Source organism: Clarias gariepinus, chromosome 6, assembly GCF_024256425.1.
Source record: "Clarias gariepinus isolate MV-2021 ecotype Netherlands chromosome 6, CGAR_prim_01v2, whole genome shotgun sequence".
Lineage (NCBI taxonomy): Eukaryota > Metazoa > Chordata > Actinopteri > Siluriformes > Clariidae > Clarias > Clarias gariepinus.
The window spans coordinates 30,809,566-30,825,667 of NC_071105.1; the positions used below are offsets into that span (position 1 = coordinate 30,809,566).

Below are 16,102 nucleotides of genomic sequence, written 5' to 3' on the forward strand. Positions count from 1 at the left end.
TGAGTTAACCTTTTTATCAGTCATACCTACCTTGTGCCATATTAAAATGTATGGCAGGCAGTATCAGCTTAACCATATACTGTACAGCATATGGCCTGTTCAAAAATGTTCTTTTGACAGATACAAGCCTTTCCAGATGTTCCACAAGTGGGGATCAGTTCTATTTCCATTGTAAGATATATGCACAGATTGGAAGAGGGAAAGGGCAGTAATGCGTTGAATAATGGTGACCTTGTCTGCCATGCAAAGACTGAGCCAGGTTTTTTAGATGTAGTTGGAATGGATGTTACAGTATGTGGACACCTGCCAACTTTGGTCATTAGCTCTTCCTATGCCCAACTTGATGCGACACAAAGGCATGTCTCAAACCATTTTAAATGAGCATAAAGATTATATGATGGTCTACTTTCATCTGCCTATTTTATGGTTACTCTAATAATTCACTAGTACTAGATACTATGCTGTAGCATAAGTCATGTATGACAGACTTTCAGCTAAATTTAGTTTGAGGCGGTGTCATTATTAATGTCTTTATACCCCAAAATCATGTCATGGGCTGCTGCTGTTGAGAACTATGAGTCTAAACAGAAGGTGGTTGGATCTAATAAACTGGCTACCCAGTGTATCTCTGTTATGTTATACACATTGTGTATAATTCTGTGCTCCACTTCAGTAATCTCAGTTCTGACTTCCTTTCTCGTAGCACCTTTTGTTACCTTCTGGTGACATCTGCCTTTCTTTCCCTCTCCTGTATCTGCTTTCTCTTTTCTGGCCATCCAGCCTACAGACTATGGGGGATTTTTGGGCTCTGGTTCCAGAGCCTCGTCCCGAGCAAGTTCAGCTCGCGCCAGCCCAGTGGTGAGCTTCCATCTTCAATTAACGTTTCTTGAAGTTGAAGTCTCCCCACCTGTAGACTAATATTCTTCATATATACAGTACCAGTCATAGGTTTGGACACAAGTTTGGATACATATTTATTAAATTCTAGAACGATACTGGCATTGATTGCAAGGTTGCAGGTTCAAACTCCAGCACCAATAAGTTGCCCCTAAATTCAACTGCTCATATGTATAACAGCATAAACTTATATATGCATATTTTGACACATTTATGCAGTGTATAAAAAAATTAAAATGAGGAAATACCCCAGAATTAGAAGATGCATCCCAACTTTTGGTAGTGTGTGTACTGTATGCATGTACAGTATGTAAACAGTATATGGGGAATGGCATAACAAATACTGTTCCCAAAATATCTGGTTTGGCAGTGCATTGGGACCTTCCACAACTTCAGAAACCAATAAGAAACAGTCCTACAGGTATATGGAGCTAAAACTGGTTTTTAGTCTTAAAAGCTAATTATCTTCCATTGCCTGTCTTCTTAGGTGGAAGAGAGAACAGACTTCCTGGAAAAGGTTAGTTGTTTTTATACGCTACTTTCATGCAGTATAACAGACGACACACATTGTGATCAACGTTTTCCTTTTTTTGGTCTCATTATATTTGATCTTTTTTTATGTTTTGCAGGGATCAAGGACAGCATCTACTCTTTCTGCTGCCACTTTGGCCTCACTAGGTGGTGGCTTTTCTCGGAGAGGCAGCTGTGATACCTCCGTATCGGTTGATACAGAGGCCTCCATAAGAGAAATAAAGGTGATTTTAAAAGTTACTCTTCAAAAAAACAAAAAAAAAAACACCATTATGTGTTGTGTATTTGTGTTTGTAGTTGTGCATTTGTGCATATGGGAACATTTTGTTTACCCTGTCCCCAGGATTTTGAGGCTTTTTATTTCACTGATGGCTTAGATCCCAAAAGTCTCTAGACGCTGTTCAAAGACTTTTTGTTTGTTACTTTAATGTGCCGAAAGATTTGAATCTATTTGCATGGCTGTTGGATATATTTGTACCGTATGCCTACTTGTCTACTTTGTCTACTATGTCTACTTTTATACAAAAGTACCTGAATGTGTGCCCAAAAGTAATCCTGTTTTTATGGTGAACTTACAGGACTCTCTGGTTGAGGCTGAGGAGAAGTATCGGAAGGCCATGGTGTCTAACGCGCAGCTGGATAATGAGAAGTCCAACCTGATGTACCAGGTGGACACACTGCGAGACACACTGATGGAGCTGGAGGAGCTGCTTTATGAGACACGCAGGGAGTGTGAAGACAAAACTAAAGTATGTTATACTAAGCCATATTTTACAATATACCTGTATAATAAACGAAATGGGGACTTCTTATGTATTTTTTGCATAATGAGGGTATGATTCCTAGCATGAGTTCTGAGAGGCAGGAAAATAATCAAATTCATATACCACGAGGGAAGTAACAGTGCCCATGTGTTGCCCAGTCCCATGTTTTTGTTGCTCGGAATCCTGACTCACTAGGCCAGAAAAAGGCAGCCAACATAAAAAGTACAAAGAGCTAGTCAGTTGAATGCCTTAATACAGACAAAAACAAGTTTATAAATTATAAATAGCATAGGGGCAGTGTTTTGGCTATGAGCTCTTTTGTTCTATGCTCACGTTGCATGTAAAAGAAATAATTATTTGTGCATGGTTTGAACTTTTCCATGCGACTCTGGGATGTGACTTAGGCTAGCACAGCACATGTGTTAGTACATCAGTACTGTATGTATGATATGTTAAACATACTGTAGCTGTCAGTGGTTCCATTCCTGATTCTAAAAAGATTACAAATATCTTGGTAAAGCAAAAAAAAGCATGATCTCAAGTAAAATAACTTTAATAAAATAAATGTTTTTATCCATGGGGCCCAGGCTATTGGTTTGTCCTTTTTTCAAACTGAGGTCAGATTTGAACCTGCTACATTCGGACTTGAACTTCTCTTTTCTGTTAGGAGTGTGATCGAGAGCGGCATGCTCACAATGTCCTGAAGTTCCAGTTTGATGAGATGAAGGAGACGTTAAAACAGAGTGAGGAATTGCTAAAGGTAACCATTTTTCTTACATAAAGCGAACAATAATAGTGTAAATTGTATGCGTGTGTGTGCGTGCGCACTTTTAGCAGCAACACCTGCTGCAACCAATCACTTATAACTAACAATCATTTTTTTCACTAAAGGAAATACTGTAAGAGACAGCATATCAACAAGTGCCCTATAAAGGGATATGGTTTCTCTGCCGCTTTTACCAAAGCATGTGTGTGTGTGTGTGTGTGTGTGTGTATAAAAATGCAGATAAAATTAAAGCCATATTTATTTCTTATGAGTTATTAATTCAGTGACACTGAGACACTTGGAGGCCTTTTTGTGCCTGTTTAAGGTCTGGCCACAGCATCTCAATGGGGTCCAAGTCAAGACATTGACCTCCACTCTAAAAAAGAAAGAGGTTTTCTTGCAAATAAGCAAGAACATGACATGAGACTTTATGTTTCTTTTAGTCTGTAGTGGTTTTCACCTTGCAATTCCCCTAACTGTTATTGCTAGATTATTTTATTATGGTTGAACAGCTAATGTTTTTGAGGTAAGCACGTCTTCGGGTTATGGGTTATTTTGTGGTCTCCTGCATGAGTCTTTGATGCACTCTTTGATGGTAAGATTCACCACTGTTCCAAGTTTTATTTCATTTAAAAAAAAACTATTTTACTGTGTTACCAAAAATCGGACAAATCCTTTATAGTAGGGTAGAGCAACCTTTGATCTTAATTCGAGACATGCCATACCCAGGGTCACTTTTGTTTCTAACTGAACTGTTTTAATCGCAATGTTTGTAGCTCTTGCCTACATTTTATTATTTTTCTTTTTCTGTAGTCGTTGTTTTGCCTTTTTTCCTCTTTTGTCTCACCTTTCTTCTTTTTACCTTCTTTTTTTTCTGGCTGCTGTTCAGGATGCACAACAGTTGCGCTCGAAGCAAGAGAGCTATGTTAGCGAAATCTCTGATCTACAGGAAACTCTGGAATGGAAGGAGAAAAAAATTGGGGTACTTTTAACTTACAGACATTTCTGATTATGTTCTCTCGACAATCAAGGTGTCCAGTGGAGATTTATTGAAGTCATTGGTGAGCATAGACTTGTTTTAGTAAGCCGCGCTGAAGAAAAGCACTTTCTCACCCAAGCAGTTTGACTTCTTCCTTCACATCCCTATTTGGCCAACTATACAGCATGTTCACTACTGAAAACTGAATCTCATGATGTTATGGGGCCTGACACGAAGCAGAGTTCTTGTAACCATACCGTAGTTCTTTTTTTTTCCTGTGGTTTGGTGTCATGTGACATAGTGTATAATTTTGTATTATTTATGTATTAAAAAGGTAATTTTATACTCCTAAGTCAGTTCATGCTATGAAACATACCTTATAACAGCTATAAATATTTGATCACACTCGAGGCTTTTCCTATCCAAATGCCTAAATATATCTCTTTCTTCAAAGTAATAAGATAAAAAATGTTTTTTAGCCGTAACTAAGAAATAGCAAAACCCTGTGTTCTATTGACTTTGGAAAATAATGTTACAGCTTTTACCCCGACTACTTTAAAGCGCTGTAAAAACTGCAAAATGTATCCAAACTATACATATACATAAATACAAAAATTGTATAATGTATATTATATTAATATACTATTATCATATTATTATCATAATATTATTATATATGGTGGCACGGTGGCTTAGTGGTTAGCACTGTCACCTTGTACCTCCAGCTTCTGGATCCGATTCCCATGTCAGGTCTGTGCGTATGAAGTTTGCATGTTCTCCTCATGCTTGGTGGGTTTCCTCCGGGTTCTTCCTCCCACAGTCCAGAAACATGCGGATTAGGCTAAATGCCGCTACCAAATTGCCCAAAGTGTGTGAATGTTGGAACAATGTTCACCACTGGCCTCCATGGGCCCTAGTCGGCCTACAGAGGTTCCAAGATGGATGGTGATTAATTATATATATATATATATATATATATATATATATATATATATATATATATATATATATCAGTATTAAAATATTTATAATATTATATTTAAATATTTACATTTTTCGTGAAGAGTGTATACATTTTTTTGGATATATATATATATATATATATATATATATATATATATATATATATATATAGTTTAAATAGGACATTCATACCCATGAAAATTGCAACTGAAACTATTGACTGAACCCTAAACCATACTGTTGATCAGCACTTTCTGACCAAAAATTCTGTCTTTTTCTCATTTATAAGCTCTAATATAACTTACTTTAGCTTCATTGTAAATTCTGTGCCCTGAGTATTCCTTATTCCTACTTCACCTTGCTTTCTTTTCTTTTTCTGCTCACTTCTTGCGGCTGGCCTTTTATAGGCCTTAGAGAGACAAAAGGAATATTCAGACATAATCCAAGATGAACGTGATGCACTGAGGCATGAGGTTTTCCGGCTCAGGGATGCTCTAAAGGTAGAGCGATTTTGAATATGGGAACAGCTGTCAGGCCCGTGTCTGCGTATTTAATCTGGAAAAATGAGAAAATCTTTTTACTTCCTCAGAAACATGGCATATCTCTTGGATCTGAGGCGACAACAAATGGCGAGACAGGAAGCAACATGACTAATGGACCTGAACGCATAGAATCAGCTCAAGACACACCGACTATGAGTGCTGACAGTATTTTAGGTGAGGCCATGTTATTTCAGACAATAGCTTCTGCAATATTAATAAATAAAACTAACCGCTTTGCAATAAACAAATCATTCCAATGGTTAAAAATTCGGATTTATTGTCACTTAACTCCTTTTTAGAAATTAGAGTGTATTTGCAGAATAAAATGTGATTTAGTGTCCTTTAACCATCCAATTTTTTGTCTGCAGAGTATGAATCCTGTGCTGAGTTAACCAGTTGCTTTTTGTTTGTTTAGTTGTTTTGATTAACTAATAAATAAGTGTCTCTTTCAGCCTTTTTAATTGTACAGTATTCTATCTGAAAAGCAAAAGAAAGCTATCATCTCTCCTTTTCCTTCTTCATTGACCCACCCCAGTGATTGGCTTCCCTGTTTACCTACACAAATCAGAAAAAAATGTTTTCATGCACACCTTCATATTTTGCTAATGATGTTCCAGAGAGACCTTCTAAGGATCACGTGGCTGAAATGGACATCATATGCATGAAAGAAAAAATCATGATAGTGACTCATGCAAAAGTAAGAAGAGCTGAAGATATGGATTCTAGTGCAAGAGCATCGTGCAGTGATGTACAGATTCAAGAGGACAGCAGAGCTCCCGAAACAAATGAATTTAAAAGCAGTATGTCAGTTAGTACTGAACATGTTCCAGATGAAACACTTCAAGAAAGTGTGGCTGCTCAAAACGAAGGCATCATAAATGTGGTAAAATATGTGAACAAACAAAACCAGAAGGCGGAAAAACCTTGCACAAATGCAACTGAAGTCCCAGAAAAACCTTTGACTCGAGAAGTAAATGAAGCACTTGCACCATTCCAATTTATGAGTCATGCAAACCAAGCTGATGAACAAACCTTTGAGAAAATGGAGCTACCTGGAACCACTAAAAGCTATCAAGATTCCAGAAAACCCACTCCCACCGCAGATGTAGAGCTCATCAGCACCAGAAGCCAGGATCTTTCTGTAAGCAGTGAGCAGGAGTCTGGAACAGAGCTGGAACTTAAATCAGGGGATGTTCAAAATTGCTTGATTATCAGCCCTGTGGAGGAGAAAGGCATTGCATCATTTTTAGACAGTTGCCAAGAAGCTTTGGCACTGGACGTTGGTGTCATAGATACAGCCAGAGTTGAGGGTCAGGGTGAGATGAGCCCTGCTGGAGCTGACACAAAACACAACATTATGAGGCTTAGGAACAAAGGAGGACAGGAATGTTCTGTATCCTAATTTTACTTTCATGCAGCCAAATAATAGAGAGTGTTTAAAATGGAAATATACTCCACCATGGAGTTTAATATTATGAATAGAGCATTCCTGATACTCGACATCATTTCTGGTAGCAAATGAGTTCGCTCTATTATAAAACTCGATCTCTAGATTCTCAGACTTTCTCAGACTAGACTTTTAATGATTATTAACAATATGACAGTTCAAGTATTAATTTGCGTAATCAAAAGCACATTAATGACTGTATATCTGCCATGCATACTGTCTAAACTGGCCCATCTTGAAGTATAAGAACAGCAAGGACAATTCTTTTGGTTTTGCCGTGCACTGAAGACATTTGGGTTTGAAATGTAAACATTTATATAAGAGTAAAATGTTAGGTTTCATTTCTTCATACAGTAATTTCATATTGATGTATTTGATTAAATAGTTAATATCTCTGAAAGGCTATTCTTGGTGAATATGCCTGTGAATGCTGTATTTTTGTCTAAAATGATAAACTAGAAAGCTTTCTATGGGGTGAAAATCATTTTGAAGATAAGAAAATAGGGTAAACTGATCAGAGAATGCATAAGTATTGGGCTTAGCCAATCACAACGATGACAAAGCAAGAAACCATTGGTTTACTAATAACCTGACCTGATTGGCCAAGGAAAACAACAGCATATGATGTCAGTCACTGACATAAACAATAACCTCCATAGGGCAGGGGTGAAGATATCACAGTGCACAATTAAAAAAATTGAATATTCGAAACATAAAGGCCATACCACAAGATGCAAACCATCATCATGAGTAAGAATCAGAAGGCCAGTTTAGAATTTGGAATGGTATACAGAAACGAGCCAGAAAACCTCTGGAACCAGGATTAACTTCTGCCAAACTGATGGAAAGCCAAAGTGTAGTGAAAGAAAGGATCTGCTCAAGTTCCAAAACATTTTCAGCTCATTGGTCACAAACAATCGAGGTAATGTCACGGCTCATCAAAAAATGGGTGGTCTACCACCAAAGGTTCCATGTTTTGATTTATTCAACACAACTATAGGAAATTAAAATTCTGATGTATCGCCTCATCTTCATCCTTTAATCTCAAACCCAAATACTTTCACGGTACAATAAAAAAATATATATATAGGCCTTGCTGTTCTAAGACTTTTGGAAGGGGCTGTAAATATATCTTATAGTAAAATATTTTTTGTTCTTTTATACCGCACCTTTTTTTCTTATACTGCAACTTTGATTTTCTAATTATAGAGCAATTTAAAATTAGCCCATTTTCAAATTAATTCAATGAAAATGGTACAGTATGTTTTCTTTAGAAACTTGCCTGGCAGTTCATTTCATCTTTAGGAAAGATATGTAATAGTTTGTGACATGGAATTTGAATCATTCTACTATACTGTAGCGACTGAACAAAAACAGCAACTCTGAAAAGGATTGTAAAAAAATATTATTAAATATTATTAAAATAAAAAATATTTAATAATAATAAAATTTTAATGGCAAAATAATAAAAAAGTAATAAAATAGTAAAATTTGTATTTCTTTTTTTATTGTTTAATGTAATGCAGGAACACCCTTTAAAACCTTCAAAGGTTAAGTATACAGGAAATTTTCACTGGTTTAGAAGGAAATCATTCTAGCCCTCTGAAACAAAAGGGTGTAACCAGTATCTAAATCAGAATTTCAGTATTATTTTATGCTTTGAAATTTGCTAATAAATACAATTAAATTACTTCTTTTACCTTACATTTCAAAGCTTAATACTTACTGTACTTATTTGTTTATTTATATGAATGATTACCTCATTAATGCATCCACTGAGTCAAATGTATGCTTTTGTTTTTCAATGAACACACATTTTAAGGGAAATCACAGGATTATTAATAGTAAGAACATGCATGTTGATCTTCTTCACTGTGATCTTCTACACTACAGTACACAATTTAACATGTTAAATTAAATCATTAACATTATTATACTAGTTTATTAAAAAATGTTACATGAATGAACACCATTCATAATAGCAGTAATTAGAATTAGAGCATAGTGATTACATCCTAAAAAACATTTTATTCAATAATTTTTTTTTAAATCAATGCAAGTACAGTGTGTCTAAAAAAAAATTGATCATATATACCTGTTTTGATCATTGCGACTTGAAATGCAGCAAATCACAAAATCCAATTTGGATCCCAAGCCTGGATAAAATTGGGGGTTTGCATCTGGAATCTAGAAAATCGGGAAAATGGGAGGATTGCGTTCCGAAGGACATTGCTGTAAATGGGTCAAATCATATTCATGAAAAGGAAAAGTTTGGTAGGAAAAGTTGCACAAGTAACAGGGATGACCGCAGCCTTAAGAAGAATGTCAAACAAAGTTAATTCAAGACTTTGAGAGAGCGTCACAAGCAGTGGAGTGAAGATGGAGACAGAAGTGCATCAGAAGCCACAATGCACATTGTGACGTCTTCAGGAAACAGGCTACAACTGTTGCATTCCTTTTTAGATAAAAGTAAACTGTACATTTTATCTTAAAAAGTGGAGTGGCACAGAATACATGTTGCTTGAAGACCTGTGATTTTATGTATTGCACTGTTGCCACATGATTGAATAAATGCATGTATGTATAAGCATTGTTAATAAAGTGGACAGTGAGTGGATTGTGTTTTTTCTTTTTTAACTTGGTAACATTGATTAAAAAATTTCTTTCTACCTAAAACTTTCTTCTTTTACAGTATATTTTTAAAGGAGAATATGTAATAAATTGACTGATATTTCAGTCAATTTATCATGCTTTTAATGCATGTAAAATATGAAATAAAATACTAAACATGTTAATGGTGGCATGGTGGTGTATTGGTCCAGGTTCGATTCCTGCCATGGGGTCTGTGTGCATGGAGTTTGCATCCTCCGACTACTCTGGTTTCCTCCCACAGTCCAAAGACAACATGCAGATTAGGCTAATTGGCATTCCCAAATTGACCATAGTGTGTAAATGAGTGTGTGGTGGATGCATATGTGGCCTGCGATGCATTGGCACCCTGTCCAGGGTGTACCTCACCTTGTGCCCTAAGCCTTCTGGGATGCGACTCTTTATATGGGACAAAGCGGTATAGAAGATAAGGAAAAGACAAACATGTAAAAGACACAGTTAAATGGTCCATTATATAATTGCATTTAAAGTGTATCATGGTTCTCATTGTTATTTGAACGTTTAATTTTTCAGAGATCAGACTGAGGAAGCTGGTGGATGAAAGGGAGAGTTTGCTTGAACAGGTAAGTTACATCTTTTTTTACACAAATGCTGGTACATTTTGTGCTCATCTAGCTAATCCCTGGTGTGTGTGGGTGTATGTGGGTGTGCAGGTTCAAAAGCTGAAAGCAGTTGTGGAACAAAAGCAGAGGAATGGCACGAATGAAGCAGTAAGTCCACATGAAGATGACCTCCAGAACAGCATAGACTCACATATCATCGACTTGCAGCGTAAGATATGTTAATTATTCTGTGAGATATTTTTATTATTATATATTTATAACAAATAAAACATCTTTTTTAAATTGAATTGGAGAATACATGCATATTTTTCTGTCCAGTCATTCTGTTGGGTGTGTTTGTGTGGAGTTTGCATGTTCCCCTTTGTGCTTGGTGGGTTTCCTCAGAGTAGTCTAGTTTTCTCCCACATTTCAAAGACATGCAGATTAGGTTAATCAGCATTCCCAAATTGTCCATAGTGTGTGTTTGCCCTGCGATGGATTGGCACCATGTCCAGGTGTGGCACAAGGGAGTTCTGCACAATATACTGTAGGCAGGTGGTTTTAATGTTATGGCTGATGGTGTACTATATATACTGTACAGTATAAACGTCTCCGCATTTGTTTTTCTTTTAACATTTTGCTACAGTGATGTTTGAATGCTTGGTCTGAGCTGCTTTATTAGGTCTGGGATTAGTCTACTGTCTACCAGTTAATGACCCAGGCTGTACCATACAGGAAAAGTGTTCCACCTATTCTTTCATTTCTAAAAATATACTTGAAAGATAGGGACCCAGTTTAATCATTTATTTATTTATTTATTTATTTATTTTATACACAAAATATGGCAAGTTGTAAATGGTTGTACATCCATAATTACATATACAGTACATATACAGTATACAAGGACATCCATGTACCTTGAAGGACCTTTTTATCACCAGCTTTAATCATGAAAGCCATTTTTACGCACACTCAAAAGTACCATTGGTACTTTTAATGACATCAGTGTTGGAGGAAGAGCTCTTGGTGGAAGTACCAGGGGTACCAGGGGTAGCTCAGTGGTTAAAAAGCATTGGACTACGGTTCGAAAGATCCCAGGTTTAAACCCCACAACCACCAAGTTGCCATTGTTAGGCCCTTGAGCAACCCTCAACTGCTCAGATGCATAATGAGATGAAAAATGTACGAGCGTCTGCCAAATGCCCAAATGTAGTACATTTATTTCACAGGAGAATCATGTCAAAATGAGTTACTACAGAAGTACAGATTTGTCACTTAAATGTGTTTCCTAGTGGTCTCAAATGGACTGTATGGAATAAATCAGACATTTTATAACCCAGTTTGCAGATGCCACTGGACTGCTTTTGTACCCTCACTTCTGTTTTGTCAAAATTCCATGCTTTTATCCAAAGTGATTTACAAATGAGATAAAAGAGCCGGTAATAATGGTGTCTCAGTACTAAAATGCAAAATAACTATAAGACTAGACCAAGAGCTTTTACTTTGCTGTACTGAATATTAAGTTATGCTGCTTTGTTGTTTTTGTGTCATGTTACAGTTATTATTATCGTACTTCTTATATACAGGAGATGCAAATAGGCAAATCAGCGACTTGAAGTTTAAGCTGGTGAAGTCCGAGCAGGAGGTTGCAGCTCTTGAACAAAATGTGGGTCGCAGAAATGAGTAAAACAAAAACCTTGAATTAAACACAGTAATTATTAATTGTAGAATTTTAGATTCATTTCATAATTTCTTTTTTCTTTTTTTTTAATCCTCAGATTGTTCGACTAGAGGGGCAGGTGGCACGCTACAAAACAGCATCTGAAGCAGCTGAGAAAGTGGAGGACGAGCTGAAAGTGGAAAAACGTAAACTGCAAAGAGAGGTACTGTGTGAACAGGAGCACACTGATAATCAATAAACTCATTACTGATTGGTCAGCATAGCACTTTAGTCATAGGAGTCATGCATTGACTCTTCAACCTAATTTGTAAAGCTAAGGAGTTCAGTCAGTCATCTGTCGAGAACAGAAGACTTCTTTTTCCACCGGGAATTCTGTAAACTCAATATTATATATCAAAGCAGGCATGGTCATTAGCATAAAAGCTAGTAGAGATTGCTTAGTCAGTAATGTTAGACATGTGAGTTACAGAATCTAACAAGTTTAAGCTGTTTTAGGCTTTTCACATTCATGCTTTTGGTCAGAGAATGAGTTTAAACCCGAACCAGAGAACCACAGCCACTTGTGTCCAAGCAGTCCAAGAGAGCAGCATTAATCAGTCATTTGCTTGGCTCTCGGCTGGCACAATGGAAAAGTATTCATCCTATTGTCCGGAGATCACGAATTCAAATAATACCACAGCCATCTGTGGTCAGGAGTCCAGGACAGGCAAATTGTCTGTGCTCTTAGGGAGGGAGGGCTGGCATCCTCAGTCTCTGCTATCAATCAGAGCAGAGATGCGGTAGTGAACAGATTGTGCTTTCCTCAGTGTACACTGTCTCCTGGTGTTGCATCTGCCATGGTTTTTAAAGAAACCTGTTAGCCTTCCTGGTTTGCTAGCTGTCATTGTTTAATTGATGCACACAAGACACATTACACCTCATAACTGACACTGTTGTTTTTACTACGAGCTGCACTTTACTGTGCGAACTTTAGAGTACTTGGATTTTAAATTAGGTATAAGGATTTGTTCTTTATGACTATAATAAGATGTTTCTTTTGCCTTTGCTTATTGTTTTACTAAATGTAAATTTTGAGACTGAGACGTTCCATATGTGGCTGAGAATTACAATTCAGTTACTTTTGCTGAAAAATAAGGCATTATAGCATTTCAGGTCCATTAATAAATCATGGTAACTGAACTTCTTATTGTTTTTTTGTCTGAGTGTGATTTATTCATCCAGCTGACAGAGGAACATTGTTGAAGCCCATTCGATCAGCCACAACATTATTGCCACAGACATGTGATGTGAATAATACTGTTTAAAAACTATATACCAGCTAGCTGCTGACAGGATCATGGGCACCTAAGGCTCACTCACGCCCACGGTGACCAAAGGCCAGCACACCATTCAGTCTGATTCCTCAAAAAAAGCCAACATGGCACAAATGACCAAAAAGGTCAATTCTGGCCATAATAGGAAGGTATCACCACAGCCTGCTGCTTATGGGTTTTAGCAGGCAGAGTTCAGGGCTGCCAACTCAGCCTCCAAAATCCTTAGATCTTAATCTATTTGCGTAATAGCAATCTTCTCCATCCTGTTTCATGGAGGCCGCACCTTGCAACCTAGAGCACCCAAACGATTCACTTTTGCATCCTGGTGCCAGACTCCACAGCACACTTTTAGAGGTCATGTGAAGTCATGCTCTGAGGAGCCGGAGTGCCCAGGTTGCACAAGGTGAACACACACACAGTATTGGGCTTAATGTTTAACATTGTAATGTTATGCTAGATTTTTAGAGTTAATATGTTCCTGACTTAACTTCCTGACATTAGATTTATTTGTTCTTGCATTTTCTTCCCATTTCTAGCTGAGATCAGCTCTGGACCGTATTGATGAATTAGAGGCCAGCAACTGCCACCTGTCCAAAAGAGTGGAGAAAATGAAGGCCAACCGGAACGCGATGCTTGCCCAGCAGTGATGTCTGCTCAGTCTTCATGGACAATCAGAAAAACCGCTTTCATTGGCGTCAGTAGCGTCTGCATCCGCTATTCTCTTTTCAATTTACAGATCAACATGAATTTATCCACACTTACATGCCATGCGATGCTCAAGTACCGAGTCCAGGAGCCATACAAAATCATTTTAAAAAGGGAAACTGAAGGCCCACATTTCGACTTCGGTATATGGATATAAATGTGGGAAAGGATTGAAATAGATCCTGACATTCTAATGAACAGAAAACAATTTTTCAAGCCGAATCTTGATGTGCTTTGGACATTTTTTTTTTTTTTTACCTTACTGGAGTGTGAATTTTGGCTGTTGTAGTGTCCCTAGTGTTCTACAGAGTGATCATTTATAGGCATAGATCATAATAGATTTGGGCGCCATCTAGTGGATCATGCACTTTATCACAAATGCTGCCATCTGGTGGTGTGGAAAATCATTCATTCTGCTGCAAGGAGAATTGAAACGGGTCCAAAGATATTTGGGGTCTCAATGTAGGCAATTACAGTTATCTGGCTTAATCCATATGTTCTGTTTTACTATACACTTAAATTATGGTGGTGCATGGAGATTTTTGGATTGTTTTTGGATTGGTTAAATGTTCTAACTATCTAAAGATACCGTCCATTTTCTGAAAGGGAAACTGCCAGTTATAGAGGTATACATAGAACTTTAAAGGAGAAACCATCTTTTACCAATTAACTTTCTGTTTTAGGGAAAAATATTTCCTGATGTACACTTACTGATCATTTTATAATGAACACCTATTATGCTATAATCAAATCAGTCAATCTGGATATTGTCATTCGATCTTTCTTATCAGCAAGGTGCTTTTAGTGCTTCCAGCCACTGTTCCAATGCTGTAGTTCATTGGATTTTTTTTTTATTACTTATTTTTATCAATTTGCCAGTTTCTCTGTAAATTATAGAAGGCGTAAAAGTGTGAAATACCCAGGAAATCAGCAGTATCAAAAAATATTTAAAAAGGAACTTATGATGCATAATTCACTTTTTATTACGGCCATTTAGAGACACTCATATGGGTCTCAAATGTCCCAATTTTGTGTTGACTGTGGATTAAATGAGCCAATTTGCTTTCCCCCTATTGTGACCTCATACTGTATGTGAACCCCAGACTTGCTGTTCACGGATGGGACATGGCTTAGCATTAGCTTATTTACATAGACACCACAGTCGCACATTTAGAAGAGGAGTGAAATAAAGGGAATTTGAGACATAAAAATAAATCAGGGATATTTTAGCTGGAGCATTACTAGACAATCTCTTAGATCTGGGTTAAAGAAATAGTGAAATATGGAATCTTTAAACCAACTCATCTGGTACCAACAGCCATGCTATAATCAGAGTCTCTAAGATCACATTTTTCTCCATTTAGATGTGAACATGAACTGGCGCGTTTGACTTGTGTATGCATTATTTTATTTGTTGCACTGATGCCCCATGATTGACTGATTGGATGAATGCATGCGTGTGTAGGTGTTCCTAATAAAGTGACAGAGTACGTTTATAGTACTATTTTTAAATATTTGCGTAAATAAACACATAAAAGCCCATTGAATGTGATCATGTTAGAAAAGATGAAAGAATTAAAACAAAGTCATTTTACAAATCTAATTCACTTTCATAGAACAACATTTTAGTTTTCAAAGAATAAGTGTTATATTAACAGAACATTGGGGTTAATCACAGTTTTTTTTTCCTCTTATAGCTTGTTGCTGGATTCAGAGACTTTGCGCTTCCTCTAAATGAGGAGGAAACACTGAGCACTAAACTGAACATCACCAGCATCTCCTCTCAGGAGGTGCAGGAACTTACAGCATAAGACATTCAGTTTGTGTTTGAATGTTGAAGTCAGATCAAATGTGTATATGTGTGTATTGGTCAATGTGGCTTTAAGGCCTGTTTTTTTATATATATATATATATATATAGTGCACAATTGGATTTTGTTTGTTTGTTTGTTTTTTCAGCACAGTACACATTATCTATGATGCATTTACTGGTGGCAAAAGATAAACAAGGTCTAGTTGTAAAAGGCTGAGTCCACTAAGTTTATTATTATTATTATTATTATTATTATTTTAATTACAAGGAATGTTCAAGTCAAATCAGGACTTTTGATTGTGCAGAATATCAGAACACGTTTATAAGAATCAAAAACAACTTTTATCTCTCTATGTTATCCCCTGCTACTGTACACTAATGCACTTATCCCAGTGTTTCACTAGTGCTTGGACACTATTAAGACAGAAAGGTTCCTCAGTATGCTGGAGCCATGTTTGGGCTGCCTGTTTCATGTCTGAAGGAACAGGAA

At 36.9% G+C, this 16,102-nt stretch overlaps 1 protein-coding gene across 11 annotated transcripts in view; it reads left to right on the top strand.

The window, feature by feature from the left end:
* Positions 1 to 15,707, top strand: part of lrrfip1b (leucine rich repeat (in FLII) interacting protein 1b) — a 46,505-nt gene extending 30,798 nt beyond the window's left edge. For 4 of the 11 annotated variants that reach the window (XM_053498346.1, XM_053498347.1, XM_053498350.1 and 1 more), the window contains 9 exons: positions 781 to 858; positions 1,385 to 1,414; positions 1,527 to 1,652; positions 2,007 to 2,177; positions 2,860 to 2,952; positions 3,848 to 3,940; positions 5,308 to 5,400; positions 5,490 to 5,616; positions 6,060 to 9,544. In XM_053498346.1, the coding sequence (XP_053354321.1) occupies positions 781 to 858; positions 1,385 to 1,414; positions 1,527 to 1,652; positions 2,007 to 2,177; positions 2,860 to 2,952; positions 3,848 to 3,940; positions 5,308 to 5,400; positions 5,490 to 5,616; positions 6,060 to 6,844 (1,596 nt within the window). In that variant the 3' untranslated portion in view covers positions 6,845 to 9,544. Of the gene's footprint in view, positions 1 to 780; positions 859 to 1,384; positions 1,415 to 1,526; positions 1,653 to 2,006; positions 2,178 to 2,859; positions 2,953 to 3,847; positions 3,941 to 5,307; positions 5,401 to 5,489; positions 5,617 to 6,059; positions 9,545 to 10,072; positions 10,123 to 10,212; positions 10,331 to 11,687; positions 11,768 to 11,879; positions 11,985 to 13,631 lie in introns of those variants that run through there. The other 7 variants (XM_053498348.1, XM_053498351.1, XM_053498354.1 and 4 more) reach the window with 5 other exon arrangements.
* Positions 15,708 to 16,102: the final 395 nt, after the last annotated feature.